The 19456-nt window shown below is 32.3% G+C and overlaps 2 protein-coding genes across 5 annotated transcripts; one reads left to right on the top strand and one right to left on the bottom strand.

Moving 5' to 3' along the window:
* Positions 1-2207: 2207 nt before the first annotated feature.
* LOC127797774 (uncharacterized) lies at positions 2208-4143 on the bottom strand. Its single transcript, XM_052330914.1, has 2 exons — positions 3268-4143; positions 2208-3071 (listed from the first exon to the last, which is right to left on the bottom strand). The coding sequence occupies exons 1-2, from the start codon at positions 4110-4112 to the stop codon at positions 2435-2437; spliced, it is 1482 nt and encodes a 493-aa protein (XP_052186874.1). The 5' UTR covers positions 4113-4143; the 3' UTR covers positions 2208-2434.
* Positions 4144-12555: 8412 nt separating this feature from the next.
* LOC127798194 (PRA1 family protein B1) lies at positions 12556-16933 on the top strand. Of its 4 annotated transcripts, none has more exons than XM_052331574.1 (2): positions 12556-13362; positions 15127-16933. In XM_052331574.1, exon 1 carries the CDS (start codon positions 12662-12664, stop codon positions 13298-13300), a length of 639 nt encoding a protein of 212 aa, XP_052187534.1. In that variant the 5' UTR covers positions 12556-12661; the 3' UTR covers positions 13301-13362; positions 15127-16933. The 4 variants fall into 4 exon arrangements, with proteins under 4 accessions (XP_052187534.1, XP_052187535.1, XP_052187536.1 ...); XM_052331575.1 differs by lacking the exon at positions 15127-16933 and adding an exon at positions 14233-14703; XM_052331576.1 differs by lacking the exon at positions 15127-16933 and adding an exon at positions 14228-14703.
* Positions 16934-19456: the final 2523 nt, after the last annotated feature.

Here is a 19456-nt window from a genome sequence, read left to right as displayed (position 1 = left end):
CTGTTTCCGGCCCTGGTAATGCTGGACCAATGGGCCTGATGCCGATTAGGCCACGGACTCTTCCACTGTTTTCTGTAATTTTGTTTGTATATTAATTTTTATATTTAATTTTAATATTTTGAAATTATAAATATTTTTAAAAAAATTAATAACATTTCACTAAAAGTGCTTATAATTTTTAAAAATAATTGATAATTTATGAATAAGTGTCAATTCATTTAAGAAGTACTTATAATTTTGTAGGTGACAAAGTTATAAAAATAATATTAGAGTTCCTATAATTACTCAATCAATTCTTTATTAGATTATAAATATAATAAATAGTTTGAATATAAATTTTGTAGTTTCCTCCTAAAGAAATGCGAGTAAATTTCACAAATTCTCAACAAATTTATTTAAATTACATCAACTATCTTTTTGTTTTTTTAAAATAACACCGATCTTTCTTAAGATTAATTATTGTGCATCACATACTCACTTGTCGTTAATTAATGATAGTGAATTTTTTTTAAAATCCCCAAAATAACCCTTCCATCTCTCATCACTCTTTTTTTTTTCCTTTCTAGAATTACAAAAATAAATATAAATTATTGATGTTGATAATCAACAAGGGACTTATTCTTTATCGCTAACTAACAACAGTAAAATTTACTGACCGTTAGCAAGAGAAAAATAGATAGATTGAATCTAAGTTGAAAATTGTACCCAACCTAGATAGATTTAAGTTCAAACTCATAACACGCATAATAAATGAAAAAAAAATGTGGTGTGGAGAAGGGGAAGATGAAGAGAAATATGTAAATAAAAAAACTCATCGCTATACTTCAAGGACTCTATTATTGTCTCTATCATATCTCATTTGAAAATGCTCGATAATCAACTCAAATCGATGGCGATGGGATTTTTTCATTGCTGGTAATAAAAATGCCCATTAACTAAGGTTTTTACATAAATATCAATGGGGTTTGAAACCTCAATTGAAAACAACAATAATGGAGTTTTTAGAACTCGCACAATCATTGCCGCACATTAATGAGGAGTTATTTTCTTAGAAATTTCGATCAATTGGGATTTCTACGAGGGAGATGGATTTCTCTAACGATTATTAAATTCTCGTTAATCAAAGAAAAAAATAGAATAAAAATTGAAAAAAATAGAGTTGTTGAATTTATTGCTATCAAAATTGACATGCGAAAAATAAAAGAGATGGAGATATGAGATTATCAAAAAAGATAAAGAGTAAAAAAAAAAAGAAAGATAAGAGTTAAATGGTTAGTTTATTTAGTTAATTAACTCTAATGAATAATGCTAGAAGTCATGCAATCATGTGGTGCATTTTTATTGGAGGAGACTAAGAAAGTTATATGTTATAAAGATGCGATACATAATTGTCATCAATAAGGATATGATACAAAAAACTAACACCCTCTCTAATAAGGATACGATATATAACCATTATCAGTCATGACTCTTAATATTATTAAGTGATTGATTTTTTAAAAAATAAATAAAATTTAAGTAAATTTGAAGGATAATGTAATAAAACTACAAAGTTGTACCATGCTGCAAACACATCGTTGGCTGAATCCCGTGTCATTGCTAATCTTTTTGTTCATTCAATTATTTTAACACCATCCAATTCAAATGTTTTCAATTTTGAAATACAACAACTTAAACCGTTAAGGTTGCGTTTTCTTTACTGTTTTCAAGTTATTTTTAATTTTTAATTTTCTAAAATAATGAAAATGTGTTATTTTTATTATTTTTAAAAATATATTTTTGAAAATAAAAAAAATTAAAAAAAAACTCAAAACAACAAAAAAATTATTTTAAGTGTTTTTATTCAAAATAAACTCAAAATTTAAAACATATTTATTTATTTATTTATATTTTATTATTATAATAGAAAAAATATTGCAAAATTCATTAACTTTAAAATGTATATATTTTTTAATAATATATTAATATTAAATATTTTTAATTTACTGAATAATAAAATTTATTGAATAAAATATCATTAAAAATTTATTTTCAAAATTTAAAAGAGAACGTGTTTTTAATTTTTTAAAAATAGACTACTAAAATTAAAAATAAATTCAAAACTTAAAACTAAAAATTAAAAAGTAAAGAGAATGTAGTTTAAGGTTTTCTAAAAATAATTCTACACAAGATTTACATTCAGTAGAACTTAAAATAATTAAAAAAAATTAAAAATGAAAACAGAATTCAGATTTCATTGAACAATGAAGGTAAAATGTGAAAAAAAAACTTAATTCAGACTTATTAGTACAAGTATGATGGCTTGCAGGATATGAACCGATGAAACGCGCCACATTCTGTGAGGTGACGAGAAGAAACTGAATCGAAAGTCGAAGCTGAAGCAGCTGCGGTGCGGTTGTTCTGCAAATGCCATTCTTATTTATTTTTCAGCTAATTAAGGAAGAGTGAGCTGAACGGTTTCTCTGAACTGCAGCCGCCTCGTCTCGCTATAGAATGTCCGATGTTTATTCGGCCAATACGTTAACCAAATCCACCCTCTGATCTCCCATTCCATCTGCTTCCCCACGCTTCCTCTCTGCACCTTCCACCATAGATTCTCTCCGTATTCATCGTGAGCAAATATCACTCCTCCTTGCTTGGTGAAAGGCCGATAAGCACTGGAATAGCGGTTCTTGAACCAGGCCTTCGGTTGAAGCAACGCCATCTTTGAAGGCTTCGATGAGAACACCTCCCTTCCGTCCTCGCTGTCGTGAAGAAACCAATTCAACTTCGCGGTATCTCCATGGACAGATTGCTCGAACTTCCAGGGCTTCAAGCTCATTGACATCGTCTCTCCAGCGGAAACCCTAAGCCCCAAGGAAGTAGTCGAATCGAATCCGCCTTCGAGCGTCTTTTCGAAGCCGATCTCTCTCCTAGGGTTTTCCGAGGATTTGCCGACTGATATGCTTAACACGTTGGTCTGAAGAGTTGGAGTAAGCTGCAAGGAGATTCGCGATGGGAAGTGTTTTTCGGCTGTTCCAGCTCCTCGCTCAGAAAGGAGGGTCTTGGTTGCGAGTCGAATTACATCGCACCTGGTTGAGAAGACGACAAGGATCAAATTGAAGTACACTTTGTATAGGAAACAATTATATACATATATATATTGCTTATGAGCATTGTTGAGTTTCAACTTTCACTGCAGGAAATTATTTAGCAATGTTCTCCATTTTCATTACTTGAAGTGAAATTTGAAACTGAATTTTGAAGTTTGCTGATTAGTCAGTGTACCTTATGTTGTCCACATCCACCATCACGTCAATCCACTTCTCCCGAACGGTGACTTTGTAATTTAATTGGATCACACCCTCAAGTTGGTGATAGTTCAAAGAGAACCACAAGCGATCATCGGGTGGAGGATTGGTTGATTTCTCAATATCCATTGCTATTACAGGACAATACAAATGAACTTTCCATAATCCAACTGCTGAAATTGCATAAGAGAACAGAGGGGATAGTGTCTTGAGGTTGTTGTTATTAGCTCGGAGCTCAACAATCCAGTTGGTGATGGCAAGGTTTATTGATCTCATCCATTGCTCTTCTGAGTTGGATCCTAAGATCCTCATAAATAGCTTTGTCGTTTCTCTTGAGCGCAGGCATGCTAGTTGGTTCTTGAGAGTATTAAGACATTCTGAGCGGATATCTACAGGAGCTTCATAGATGCAAATTAGGAAGGTGAGAGTCAGAAATGAGATGTTAAATACATCTTTGAAGTTGTTCAGTGAATCTATTTTGGGGATTCTAAGTAAAGAGGTGTTTCTATTTGGGCAGTAGCCAAGAACATCCTCAATGATATTAACCAAGAGATTGAAAATGGTTTCTTCATCTACAAACTTTGAAGTTGTGGAGCTGAGTTTAAATGGTTTTGAGGTCCAAAGAGATACCGGGAGGTTGAAATCTGCAATCATAGAGAATGAGAGAAATGGAGATTGAGGATTTTTGGCTACGGATAATTTAAGGGACGGTGATGACCTTAAACCACAGATACATATGGACATTAAGTCTTCTCTCCAATTAGTAACTGGTGGAAGGCTCTGAATCCACGCCCATACATCTGGGAAGGTAGAGGAAGCCATGAGAACTGATTGTGTTTAGCTTTCTCTGCCTCTTCCGGTGTATGCACCTTGAAGTGATGCTCATATTTAAAGGCTTTATGGATATCTTTGAAGCTATCTTTCTGGTTGGACAAAAGGTCAATAAGAAAGAGGGTGCTACTGTTCTAGATGCCTTTCAGGAATACACTAAGATGAATATAGTACAAAACTAGACATAGATATAGATGGCCTACAATATTAGAAAATTAGAATATCTCCAAAAGGATAAGTTTTTGATTCAGGACAGGAGTAATAGATATGAATGTGTTGCAGTTCTAGGTACGTAAGAAAATTCTCATGGCTTTCATGGATAAAGTCAGGCGAATAGTGGTTAAGAAGTACATTTGGGTGGCGTAAGATGTTCGTTTGCACGTGTATTATTGGTCTCTCCTGAGAAATTTTTTGTGAATTGTGGACAAAAATTACCTGTTTTCTTTGCTCTCTCTTCCAAAATTGAGTCTTTTTTTCACGCTTCTTTACAAAGTATTTTGTCATTAAAACAATTTAGAGATACAGCCACATTTAGTGATAATATGTTGTGTTTCCATGCAAGAGTGAGTGCAGTGATGTTACTTGGATTGACAAATATTTCCTTGTGCATTATGTTGATACTGTAGAATGTGCCACCTCCCCAAGCTACTTCATTCATGTTGAGGAATGGACAGAACAAAAGAGTTTTCCATGGCGTGATAAAAGAACCCTCACATAGTGGATTACTGTTGCTTATAGTTGGCTCTGAGTCTCTGACCAAGAACGCTTGCTTATTTATTTTAAAAAAACATGTTAACCCAGTTCAATGTGCAAACTGTGCAATTGGTAACTTATGCAAGATTTGTTTCTTAAGTTTGTACAGTTTCTTGATGGAAAAAATATTTGCTATAAAATGCTAACCTTCTGATGTGCAGTGGTTGCTTGTTCATTTATTTCATTTGTTTTCAATGTATATGATCTTTTCACTAATCTCCTGTTCAGTTTACAAAATTAATATAACTGCAACTAGCAGTTCATTCTATTTCAATTTCAGATAGGCCCCAGCCACAAGCTGCTGACTCCATGTTTTCTGATCGACGGTTGTTGTTGTGAACTATACTCTCGTGGAATTGTTCTCTCACCTCTGGTTGGTTTGGATAGAATTTCCATAATCAAAACAATGAAGTAGAATCATCTCATAATTTAACGTGTTTCTTTAATCAAAGCTGTTTGTTTTGTTAATCATGTAGATTGACAAAGAATGTGACGTTGATCTGAAAAGTGCTTGTGCCGGAAGCAAGTTAAGTTGACAAAAATGAGGTATTCCTATATTTCGGTGCATGGCAATTCTAAGTCGTGGAGAAAACTTCCTTTTTCTAAATTACCTATGCATAGAAAAAGAAAAATGCAGGCTATGAAAGGAACCTGGTAAGAGTCTTAGAAGCATTATTACTATTCAAGTGTTTGTCTATATCTGCAATATTGATGCTTCCAAAGGATATTGCACCTAAACTTGACAAGGATTTCCCTGGAACCGACAGATACGTGCCATATTTGTACTGCTCCACGCAATCTCTGAAGATTTTGTCTTTCACAAATATTAAGGCCTATCAATATGTGCAATAGTTAGTTTTTCCCAATTATCTGAAATTTAACATTCCTGATATGCATTGACTACGCAGTAGGCCGCCAACCTTCTTTATCTATGTTCATATTAATGACATTTAGGGTGCGCTTGATTACAAGTATAGAATTTGTATAAAAAAAAAAAAATTTTAGGTAATTGAATTATCTAGAATAAATTTTTTTAAAAAAATATCAATTGAAAGTGTTTGTTTAACTTAATTTTCTACCTATAAATTGTTATACAAAGAACCCTTCAAACCCCTTGGCTGCTCACTATCGCCCTCGCTTGCTGCCTCTTTCTTGTGGCAAATCTGTTTCCAAATCTTCAGGAAGTCAGAAATCAAAAGATAATATGGGCAGAAACTTTATCTTGACGAAAACGAAGATGAACGACGATCTGAAACTCGAAATAGGAGCTTGTCTTCGACGGAGATGGCGACAAACAAAGGGAAGAGTCAGTGTTGAATGGAAGAGAAAAACCCTCGAGGATGAAAGAGCGGTTAAGGGTCAAGACTGCGTGAATTGTCTAAAAAATTTGGCCCCCCTCCTTTTGCTCTCAAGAATTTTTTTTCAGCAAAAGTGAGAAAATACCATCACGTAACCAAAAGTTAGAATTTAATTTATTTGAAAAATATAACCACTCAAATACCTCAAAAACTAAAATTTAGATAAAAAAAATAATCATTTTTCATAAAAAAAAAATATGACCAAATAGGCCCTTATATTTGTTGTCATATCTTAAGACGTTAGGGTTTGAGGTTTCTTTGATCATATCCTACATGTCCTACACTATAAACGTCACATATTATCTAGTGGCAGGGGAATCCTATGCTAACGAGTCGTATCCATGGACTTTTCATAATGGTTCATTTCTTGTTTTCTTCTCTTTAACAGTATTTTTTTTAACTAAATTCCCTAGCTGTCGTTTGATTGCTCTGGGAAAAAAGCGGGAATATTTTCTCGCTGCATCCGCCAGGTGGCATGTACAATTGTAACTAACTACTTCCCTGAAGAATTTTTGTTGCTTTTGTGAAGTAAAGAGCGCATGTTGAATTTCAGTTGCCCCTGCATTAATCTCTCTGTCACTATCAGAGGATATATAGATGAGCATCTTTGGCTCTACTTTCTAGCCAACCTTACAGCTCTGCCTACGTCTTGCATGCATTTTCTATTATACCAGGTGTGCGGCACAAGCAGGGAGGTTGCTTCACCTTCTTTCATCTCTGAATATTACTGCTAAACGCAGGTCATATTCTCTCTTTGCCTTCTTAACTGGAATGCAACAGTACATGGAACCCCCATCTTGACTTAATCTTACAGTTTTCTTGTCATTCTACTGAATTTATATCATGTTTTGGGCCTGATTAGTTATTTTCCAATATTTTAGTTGTTTTTTTTTGGGGGGGGGGCTTGACAAACCCATTTTTAATAAGATGAGAGTTATTTTTGTATACGTGCAGCCTTACCTTTATTGGCAAAAAGGCTATTTTCACACTTAAGGCTGCGAGACTGCGACCCATGAATTACAAGAAGAGACTTTACTATTACTACTCAGGCTTACTTTAATATATATGAAAATAAATTTTTTGTGAAAGAAACAAATGAAACCCATAAGAAATGTCTGTGTCATAATTGATGTTTTTATCATGGAGACTTTCTAGTTAGGGAATTGCGGAAGCATGAGGTGAAGATGATGCCAAAACCTTGGACTGTTGCGTAAAGGACTAAAACCGGCTTGAGGGTTATGACCATACCTAATTTTTCCATCGGTCTTTTCTCGTGGAAGACTACTATAGTGAAATGCAACCTTTTTAGGGTAGGGTTCCATTGACAGGTGAATCAACTCGACATTACATGTTCAAGTTGTTGTTTGAAAAAACTCAGGGATTGTTCTCGTGTTTTAATTTTATATTTTGAATGTTTATTTTAAAATAATTAATCTTTTTTATCTGTAATATTTTTTTTGTTTTTAAAATTTTAAGCATATCTCAACTAAAATGACATTTTTTTGTTTTGAATTTTTTATAATTTTTTTTTATTTTTGAAAACATGTTTTTAAAAGTATAAAAGTAAATATGTCGTCATTGTTTTAAAAAATTAAAAATTAAAAACAAGCTGAAAATGACAAAGAAAACAAAATTTAAGATTCTACGACTAAGATGCGTGATAAAAAAATGGGCGGTTGTCTACTATTATAAGAAGCTTAAACTAAAACACAGAAAAGTTTCACTAGCCAAGCATCTGATTCTTTGCTTAGTTGCTAGACATTTGCTTTAGACTACCTTAGAAGGATGAGAAAGTAAAAGGAGTTCAAATCACTCTCAAATTGCTAATGTGCTTTGTCAAGTAATGCTATTAGCTTTGTCAAGTAACGCTATTCCCTTAGTTATGAGTAAATTACATTTAGATCTCTTGTAGTTTTGGTCATTTATATAAAAGTTTTTATGATTTAAAAATATTCTAGAGGCCATTTATAGTTTACGTTTTTTTTTTTGTTTTTAATTTTTAAGATATAGGATAATTTTTAAAGTTATTATACAATAAATCTTAGGGGTACACTGTTCTCTCTTTAATTTTTTAAATTATTTTAAATAAAAAATTTGTAGTTGGGTTGGGTTGCTGATTGCAATTTTCAAGCAATTATATTGTTATTGCACATCTTACTCAAAAATTTAAGATAATTGCAAGCTATTTATACCTCTTAACATTTGAAAAAATATAGAGATCATCCTCCTCCTTTAATGGAGCAATGCTACTTTGCCTGACAAAGCTACTGACTGGCTTACCGTGAGTGTCAAAAAGACCAAATTACCCTCGTCCCAATTGTAAATTTTCAAAAGCTGCCACTGTTTGCTCGCTACTCTCTCTTCTCTCCATGGTCGCTGATGCAATCACCACCGCTATTGCATTTGCCTCGCCGCCATTGCCTCGCCTTGCCTCTTCAACTACCACTGAGAAAAATACAACGACGATCGGAGAGGCAATGAGACGAAGTGAGGTGGCGAGCGATGACAATGAGATGAGACAATGGTAACGAGGCGACGAAGGTAAGACGGCAAGGCGAAGGCAGTGGCAATCGGTGATTGCATCAACAGCCATAGAGAAAATAGAGAGCAACAGGCAAGCAGTGACAACTTTTGAAAATTTGCAATGGGGATGAGGGTATTTTGGTCTTTTTGACACCTCTCGATAAATCCCTCGGGCAAAGTAGATTAAGTGCCTTTAATGTGGTGCTATAGCCAACATTAAAAGCTGAAAATAAGAAAAGCTTACCAAACTAGTATGTTCAATAACTTGGATTTAATTCTTTAATCCCATCATTTGAGGCTATATTTAAATTGGGAGGCTGGAGGGGGGAAGAGGAAATAAATAATCCTCCTTTCAGAAAGAATTGAGGAAATGGATTGAAAGGATTCAATCTCCTTCCAAAAGCTTGAGGTGAAGATGTAATTTCAAACTCTAGAAATGTTAAATGGGCTTAACGGACCCATTCCCTCTCTCTCTCTCCTGCCGCTTGGGCTTGGCCCAGCATTCTGTGTGGCAGGCTAAGCTTAGCCTGTTTGCTAAACGGGCCAGGTCAGCCCTCAACCCAAAGGATCCTGTATTAAAAAAATTATTTTTAGATATATTAAATTGTAAAATACAACATAATAATAAATATATATTACATTTATATGGCTTAAAGTTGAAATTTCAAGATTTACATACATTTTTATGTAAATAAATTTTAAACATAATGTTATGTATAATACGCCCTAGCAAGAAATAAATGTAATAATATTATAATAAAAAATGTTATTTATACAATTAAATAATATTTTTAATTGTTTTTACACTAAATTTTAGATTTAATTTAAATATTTTTAATATCTCAAGTCTACAGAAAATATTATTGAAAAAATTTAGACTTTTAACTTGTCGATACATATTTTTAAATAAGAATACATGAAACTTATTTACTAATTTCAAAACCACAAATGTTTTAAAATCATAATAATATTCATTTTCTAATTTGACAACAATTCTTTCTAATTTTCAAAACCAATTCTATACAAAAAAATTATCTTTTTTTTTTTTTTAATTTTGAGTCAACCAAGTGGGATCGATCAATTAAACCAATATAGTTCCGTCGATTCAATTGATTTTGTTCTATATGTTCACCAATTTAACCATAATTCACTCAACTACTTTCTGCTTGAAGCAAATCAGTTCTTCAATCAAATAGATTAATATCTTTTAGTTAATATATAATAGGTAAATTACAGAAAAACCTTAATTTTAAACCTAATTTTTAATTTCTTTTTAATATTGCCATTGTACTTTAATTTTAGTTTCAATCAATTATAGGCTACCGCTAGGTCTATCGTAACTTGTAAAAAATGACTTGATATGATTAGGTGGCAATTGAGATTGTCACATAATGATTATGTTTTAAAATCATAATAATATTCATTTTGTTAAATGGCTAGAATATAAAAAGTCATCTAATATTTGTTTTATATTATTTTATAATATTTTAATGATATTTAACAAAATAAAAAGATAATTTTAACAATGTAAAAAATTTAAAAGTTGTGACTAGAAATGGTATTGTTAGTAAATAAAATGATAAATGACATAATTATCCTAATATCAATAATTGAAATAACTAAAAAAACGACAATTTTATCTAGATAGATTTTATCTAAATAGATTTATTGTCCAAAAAAACACAAATACAATATAAGAACATGCTCCAAGTCATAGATTGAGCAAGTGATATACTAGTATCAGTTCGGTAAGTCGTGAGTTCGATCCTTGCTTTGCATAAGAAGTCGAAGTCTCATACCTACTATTTACCCTTCCTGACATAATCAAGAGCACGAGTACCAGGGATCACGCAATAACGGTCATCCCAAAAACATATGATTGATTTAAAATATAATTCTCCAAGTTAAAGATAAAATTTTGCTCATTTAGAGATTGTAACGTCTATAAGAAGGGACGTGAGATTTCACTATAAGAGACAAGCCCCCATTTTTTACAAAGGTTGAAAACAACCACCTACTGGCATCATTGTTGCTTGGGTTGGAGAAAGGTGCCTCATCTATATGCTTTCTATAGTTGACTCTAATAGGTAGTTATTCAACTCGTCAAAGATAAAAATAGGGAGTCAAATCCAAAAATTTAGTTCCAATAGAGTTCGCTATAGTCAATTTCCCTCGTTAAAAATTTGACAAAATTAAAAAGGCTTACCACAATTGGCAATCGAAATTTTGCTAGCCCTCCTTGCCATTTCCTCGCCCAATGTTAGAAGAGGTCAACCAGATGCGACAAAAGTAAAATCGACCTAGAGAAGAGATGTTGAAGAAGTGGCGACAACAAATTTGGAGAAAATGAATTGCAAGCAGAACGAACAAGTTGCAGACACCATATCCGACAATGTCGACAAGCATCACTAATAATGGCGAAGTCTTCTTCGACAATGAGCAGATCAGGCCTAGTTTGTGATTTTGAAAATATTTTGTATTTATTTTTGTATTGGATGAGTGATATTCTGTATTGGGTTATTGATTTGTGTATTTCATTATCAATTTTATGTATGTGCATATTTGATTATAAATTTTTGTATTTGATTATTAATTTTGTATATGTGTATATTTGATTATCTTATTTTTTTATTATTAATTATGTGTATGTGTGTATCTGATTATTTTGTGTATTTGATTATAGTAATAAAAATTATATGTAAGGATAAAATAGATAAAATTGAAATTTATTAATAAATAAATAAAATAGAGAGTCAAATAAAAAGAATAATATGAAGTGTTGTTGGAATAGATACAGTTTTCAAGACAAAATCAAAATAGAGAACAAATTATTTATAATATAATAAAGAGTATGGCATAAATTCTCGTTTGAATGAGCCTAAAATTGTAAAGTGCGTGTGTGAGAGAGACAAGATGTTGCATTTTTTTTGGTTTTTAATTTTGAATTTTAAATTTTGAATTTATTTTCAATTTTTTATTTTGATAGTCTAATTTTAAAAAATTGAAAAACGCGTTCTCTTTGAAATTTTAAAAAATTATTTCTCAAAATAGAAAATTAGAAAACGCATTATCTTTGAAGTTTTAAAAATAATTTTGTAATGATATTTTATTCAATAAATCTGATTATTTAATAAATTAGAAATATTTAATGTTAATATTTTATTAAAAAATATATATTTTTTAAAATTAATGAGTTTTGTAATATTTTTGTTCATTATAATAATAAAATATAAATAAATAAATGTGTTTTAAGTTTAGAATTTATTTTGAATAAAAACACTTAAAATAACTTTAGTTATTTTGAGTTTTTTTATATTTTTTTATTTTTAAAAACAGTAGAAAGAACATATTTTTATTATTTTAAAAAATTGAAAATTAAAAATAATTTAAAAATAATAAAAAAATGTAGAGTTGTTCTTTTTGTATTTTAATTTTTAGTTTTGAATTTATTTTCAATTTTATATTTTGAGTATTTAATTTAAAATTACTTAAAACAAGTTATTTTGTTTGTAGTGTTTTATGTTTTTTGAAAATTTAGAATGTATTTGTGATTAAAATTGTTAAAATATTTTTTTATTTTTTTTATTTTTTTATTTTTAAAAATATAAAAATAAATATATCTTTATTATTTTAAAAAATTAAAAGCTAAAAACTAAAAACGACATAAAAATAAAAAAGAAAGCATGAACTTAAGAATTGGTTGAGATCAAAAACATTTTAAAAATAGAATTTTTATTCTCGGAAATTTACCCATATAAACTTATATATATGTATATATATTTGTTTCTGTATAATGTATATTGAGAAAGAGTGATAGGATTGGGTCTGCAAGCTGCAAAAGATTGGCATCTGTTCTTGGAGCCCTTGAAACTCCGATCTACAGCCGACAACCGGCCATCTCCCACGATGGCTTCACCTCCAACCCTCCCGATCTCAAACTCTCAGTCCACTACCTCCGCCGCCGCCCAATCCCAGCCACCCATCGCCACCCCCGCCTTCCGCTCCTTCATCACGCGCCTCTCTTCCTCCGTCCGCCAAGGCTTTTCCCAGCGCCGCCCCTGGTCCGAACTCATCGATCGGACCTCCCTCTCCCGTCCGGACTCTCTCTCAGACGCCGCCTCCCGCGTCCGCAAGAACTTCTCCTACTTCCGCGTTAACTACGTTGCTTTGATCGCTTCCGTACTCGCTCTCTCTCTACTCTCTCACCCTCTCTCTCTCCTTGTCCTCCTCTGCCTCCTCGGTGCCTGGTTCTTCCTCTACCTCTTCCGGCCGTCCGATCAGCCCTTGGTCCTTTTCGGTCGCACCTTTTCCGATCGGGAAACTCTAGGCATCTTAGTCGTGTCCACGGTAGTTGTGGTGTTCCTCACCAGCGTCGGATCGCTTCTGATCTCCGCTCTCTTGCTCGGTTTGGCGATTGTTTGCGCTCACGGCGCGTTTAGGGTCCCCGAGGACCTTTTTCTTGACGATCAAGAGCCGGCCAACGCCGGCTTCCTCTCGTTCCTCGGTGGAGCCGCCTCTTCTGCCGCGGCAGCGGCGCGGGTATGAAAAAAGGCGTGTTTGGATTTGGACCTGGTCCGATCTGATCCGATTTAATGTGATCTGCGAGGGTAAAATGAATTTCATCCTTCTTGCCATAGAACTGTACCTTTTCTTAGAAAAAAATGTTAGTTGCCATGGAGATTTTGCAGTATGGATTAGGATTTTAATTCCTGTTTATCTAGATTTGATCTGTAACCTGCAACTTTGGATCTTTATTTTGTGCCAGATTTAACCGATTCATTGGCATTGGTTGCTTGTAATACTCTTTTTTCATGTTTCTTAATCATTTCTGTTTCGAGAAATTGTGACCTTTAGCTCTTTGTTGATTTTGCTTTTGTCAGATGAACATGGAATTACTTGTACAACATCAATAAAAGCCTTATTGAGGATGGCTTCATGGAATTTCTTTATACAAAACATATAGATGACCAATCAAACCACAGTAATGAATTTTTTTATGGAAATGGTTTCACTTATTCTCATTTTAGTAATTGACCAAGAATGAAATAAAAAAACCTTAAATTCTTTCTTTTTCTTTTACTCTCCTTCCACAAATTCAAGATTAGCTTAGGTTTGTTCCCATTTCACATTCTGTTCAGTGGAGCTTTTTTTTTCTCTGCCCCAACCTCTTTCTGTCTGCTTGTGCAGTTATTCCAGTCTCTTACTTGAGCATGTTTCAGCTTTTTTATCATTATATAGATATTTTGAAGCATCACATTTGTTTTGTGAAGTGGATGTTGGTCTAGGACTATAGAATTCATGTAGCCGAACCCACTTAGTGGGATTAAGACTTGCTGCTGCTGCTGCTGCTTTTGATTCATGGTCTGTTGTTCTTGTTGTCCTGTTTTTGGTTTTGGTTTTGGTTTTGTTGATGTTCTGTTGTTGCTAATCACTGTTGCAGTACTTATTATTGGAGTTTAATTCATGCATCAGTACAGGATTGGTTGATGAACGCTGGGTTCCGAAATTTTTGATTTTAATGTAGCCCTCTGCTTCAGTTGGCTTTGAGGGATTTAAGCATGAATGTTGAAGAACGCTATGGTTCAATGATCCAATTCAAGTAGTTGTTTTGCTCCTATGAACCTAAAATCTTATGTTCTAGGCTGCTTGTCAACTGTGACTTAATTTAATTCATTGGTTACACGGATTGTGGTTGAAGTTTCTGAACCATTCCCATGGAGACAAAACATGTTATCTCCCCCATAACTTGAACTTTGCCTAGGAGTTCAAACTTTATTTCAACAGGTGAGTTCATTTTGGGGAAACATGACTCAGATCCCCTGTGCTCCTATCATTTAACATATCAGGTTTATGTGGTTTGCTTTATTTTATTTTATTTTTCAAATAGCTCATTCTGTTATGTCAAACGGCCTATCTGCTTTAAGAATAGAGTATACAAATTTCACTCAGACCTCTTGTGGTTTCAATTTAGTTTTTCAGCCCTATATGGTTTAAATTTAGCATTTGAGTTTTATTAAAAACAGAGTCATTTTAGCAAGTTTGTTAAAGGCAGTAGCCCTCCAGACTAATAGAAGGGACTACTTGGGAAAAGAGAATATAATCACCGAGGTCTCAAAGACTCAAATGCTAAACTTACACTATTATGGGTTGTGTACGTAGTTGTCAAGCTGTGTGCCTCTTCAGTACCAAGGGGTAGTGCCATCTAAGAGGCGTTGTCTAGGCGCATGAGGCGAGCACCTTAAAAGCATGCCTTATGTGCCTTTTGTCAACTGAGAACTCATCATTTTTTTCCACGTTCGAACTGGTATATTATCGATTCATTATTGTAAACTTAGTTTTGTATCTATATAACTGCACGTACATACGTGTAGATCAGCAAGAGACGAGGCTGCCAAAGTTTTCACATGAAGTGGTCGTGTGTGTGGGCACGTGAGGCTCTTTTCACTGGTTACCTAGCCCAGTGGCCGAAGGCAGGTGACGAACCTGGGACTACCTATTTTGCAATTCATATTATGTTTTTGATGAATAACTTCCGGCTATGTATTTGTTGTTATTTTGTAACATCTTATTTTTTCCCTGCGGTAACTTCGATTTTTTTTTTCTTTTTATGAATTTCTGTTAACTTTAACTTCTTACATTGTCTATTTCTTGTAATTCCTCCCTCCCCTCCCCCCTTCCCTTTCATTTGCTATTAGGCTCTTCTGTTTCAAAAGTTCAAATTTTCCCTTTTAATCTTTGTTATTTCTTGTTTTTTTGTTGGGGTTATGAAACTATTTGTTATTTATTTTATAATGTTATAACTAGCGATTGACATAATATTGGTTGTTCTGACATTGCTTGTAATTTGCGATTTATAATTTAATCTGCTTGCATTTATCTCTTTGTAGATATGTATTGTAAATAATGGTATGAAAATATGTCATATTTTGAATAAATGTGTCCATTGCATCCAAGAGATGTGCACATTTGACAAATATTGTTGAGTTGAGTAGATTTTGCCCCATCTTTTTTTCTACTTGAATTCTATTCTATTGCACCCAGCAGTAACTTAAAAGTATACACAATTTCTCCGTGGAATTAAGAAAGCAGGAGGAGGTTGAACAAGCTTAGGGATTTGATTTAGAATCCTATTAGTAGGGTTGCAGTATAGTATCGATATGGAACAGAGTGAAATCCGTATTGATTGAGCGATGGCTTGAGAAGGGGTTTTTTGGTTTAGGCTATGTCTGGGATAGATCAGTAATTGCATGGAAGGGAGATATTAGGCTATCTTATCTTTGTTCACAAGCACAAGTCATGTGCGCGTGGAAGGAAGAGCAGAGCTGAATTTGCCAATTAACTATATCGATGTCGTTAATGTTTGACATAATATTCACTTCTGTTAAATCTATCATTACTTTATAAAATTTTACTTAACCCAACCTTAATTTAATAGATAATGTATCTTGTGACTAAATTCTCATTGTGGACTGACTTTACCTGAAATAGCACCGTTTTTCAGTATTTGTTGGTGCTTACGGCACATTAGGAATTTGACGATTCATGATCCATCTAATTCTAATTCTATCGATTTTCTTTTGAATCTCCATCTCTTGTTAGGTGGAGGTCATCTCCACTTGACACCTCGCTACCGGGTTGGTAGACGTGCGTTGGTAAGTATTAGAAGTCTTAGAGATCAAAATTTCAAACGCGTATGTGGCTTTTATTTATGTTATATATGGTCTCTGTCTCTTTTTCATGTGTTTATTTTGATTTAAGAGGTGAAAAAGTTAATACCGCAGCCACTAAGTTTAATGGGGGTTTGTTTTGTCTCTTGAAGCCAACTTGGTCAACCCTAAAAAGATCTCATGAAATCGACCTTTACTGCTTTTTACTTAACAAAAGTAAAATAAAAATCAATTATGGGTGTTTTCTTCTTGTTATGGCGACAACTGTTACTTTTATCCCAATATGGTTTGTGTGTAAAATCTCAGTTTGTTAATATATTTTCATATTTGTATTCGGTTCGTTTAACTTAAACGAGCTTCATTTTGAGTTTGTTCGTGAATAATAAATGAATTTAATTAATAAATTTGTTATTTTCAAGTTTTTTTATTGTTTAACAAACAATAAATGGGAGTATTCAAAAGACAAATATCTTCATCGGCCAAAAAAAAAAAAAGAAAAGAAAAACAAATTGTTCATGAAAAGAATACTATATCATACGTCTTATAATATATAAAATATAAGTATATAATATTTTAATTAAAGAATAAATAAATTTTAAATTAATTATAAACGAATTTGTTTATAACTTGAATAGAACATGTTATGAAGACAAATGAGTCGAATAAGTTTTTATTTGAATTCGACTTGTTTAAATGAGTTGAAATTTTTTATTTAAATTTATTTATTTATTTATTGAACGAATATAAATTAAACTAACAAACTCTTCACCAATCATATCAATTCATTTATAGTTCAAATGTTATTTTGAACTTAAAATATAAGACATAATTGGTAGATTATAAATGGTCATTACATTCAGATTCTAAAGTCGTTCATGGATCAATTGGATGTATCACATACCCTTTTGTTGTTAAGTAATGATAATTAATTTTATTAAAATAATCTTTATATTTTTCTGTGTCTTTTCTAAGATTAAAAAAAATCAAATTATTAGAACTCACACCTAATAGGTTGATTAAGGCCCCATGAGAAAGAGAAACTTAAATGTTCAAAAAGGTTTATTTGAACCCATGTTCTTCAAACTCAAAAATTCTAATTTTGAGTATGGGTTTCAAATTTTTGAACTTGGAGGATTCTTTGAATTTGGGTTTGAAACCTTTTTTTTTAAAGATTTCTGGGTTTGTCAATAATGATTTAAAGAAAATTAGAGAGACTTTTTGTTAGATGTTATTTTCAAAGATTTTTAAAGGTTCAAAAAAAAGAGAAGAAAACTCATTGTTAGATGTCATCTTCATCGTCATTTTTAACATTGACACATCACTCTAGTCTTGCTTTTACTACAAGCACATCGCTCAATCTATTCTGTTGGTTGGTTGATCACGAGGAGAAAATCTATTACTGAACTAACAACAATAAGAAAAAACCCCACAATAGGAAATTATGAGGATATGAGAAAAAAAAAAAAAAAAAGGCAAAGAGAAGGTAGGGAGAGGGAGGAAATATCTTTAAATATGAGGGTAAAATGATCATTTGCTTGATTAATTAATGACAATGGAAGTGTGTGCTATTTTTAAAAATATAAAGATAATTTGTGCTATTTTAGTCAAATTTTAAGGCAGTGTGAAATTTAGCTAAAAAAATGTACCACCATTCTAGCATTAATAATAATCTAGTAAAGCAATTTCTTTTATGAAAGCAGTTTGTGCACCTTTAGGTGACCTTCGATTGTGTTTGCTACATTTGTAAAAGTGAAAAAAATAATGTTTTAATTGGTGTGTGTGAGAAGGTGAATTTTAGACGATCTGTCTTTTTGAAGGTGGAAGTAAACAAGTAGTGACAAGAATAAGAATCATAAAGCATATATGAGATGAGACTAACAAGAGGGGGCTGTAAAAGAGAATTTAACATAAAAGTCAAAGGAAAGGATATGTAAGTGAAAATTCTCATCTTAAATAAATATTGCTGTCATTTCATTGCAACCCGGACGCAATTTATTGTTAAGACAAATAAAAATAGCTTATTGGAGAACACTTCTGTTGAGGCCACTCCAACAGCTCCCCCATCGTACGCCTTATCCACCATATTTTTTATTATATTATAAATAATTTACTCGATCTTATCTAAAAAAATTATGTGTGTTCTAACAACACTTCATATTCTTCTCTCTATTTGATTACTTATTTCATTTATTTATTACTAATCTTCAATTCTATTTATTTTAACATACATATAATCAATAATCAATAATCAAACACACAAAAATAATTAAATACACATATATACAAAATTAATAATTAAATACATAAATTAGTAATTAAATATGTACATACAAAAAATCAATAATCAAATACGCACATACATAAACTTAATAATCAAATATACAAATCAATAATTAAATATACAATATCACTCATCTAATACACAAATAAATAAAAATTTCTCAAAAAAAAAATTACAAACTATTGGGATGATGGACGACGGTTGTTCTGCAAACCGTCGGTTGTTCGTGGAGTCGTTGCAGTCGGTCGTTCCCCTAGTCGCTGCAATCGTCAAATTTGGCAATCAATTTATCTTCTATCGCGTCTATACCTTTCTTCTTCAACCAATCTTGTCATTTTCTAACATTGATGGTCATTGTGGGGAAAGGGATGACGATGCAATCATTGCAGATTTTGATTGCCATTAACAATCGAAATGAGCTTCGCCAAATGCGATTGCAAGATTTGTTAGAGGTGTGATTTTAGGGTTAGTTCTCTAAATTTGACAATGATGATCGATTTAGCAAATTGTTGGAGTTAACCTAATGTAATAGTGGTGAAATCTTAAAAATTTAAAGCTCTCATACACTCTTTTAAAGAGAGAGAAAATAATGATAGTGATGCTAAGTTCTTGTTCGTCTCTTTTATTTTGGGGCATGAAAAAAAAAAAAAACTCTCATTTGGTATATATCTATTTGAATTTTGTAACTTTTTATTACAAATCTTTAAATATTCTGAAGCTGCCAATTTAATTTACACTAAACTTTGCCAATAT

Source organism: Diospyros lotus, chromosome 3, assembly GCF_014633365.1.
Source record: "Diospyros lotus cultivar Yz01 chromosome 3, ASM1463336v1, whole genome shotgun sequence".
Lineage (NCBI taxonomy): Eukaryota > Viridiplantae > Streptophyta > Magnoliopsida > Ericales > Ebenaceae > Diospyros > Diospyros lotus.
Note: the sequence above shows the minus strand (reverse complement) of the source record. Positions and strands in the feature narration are given on the sequence as shown.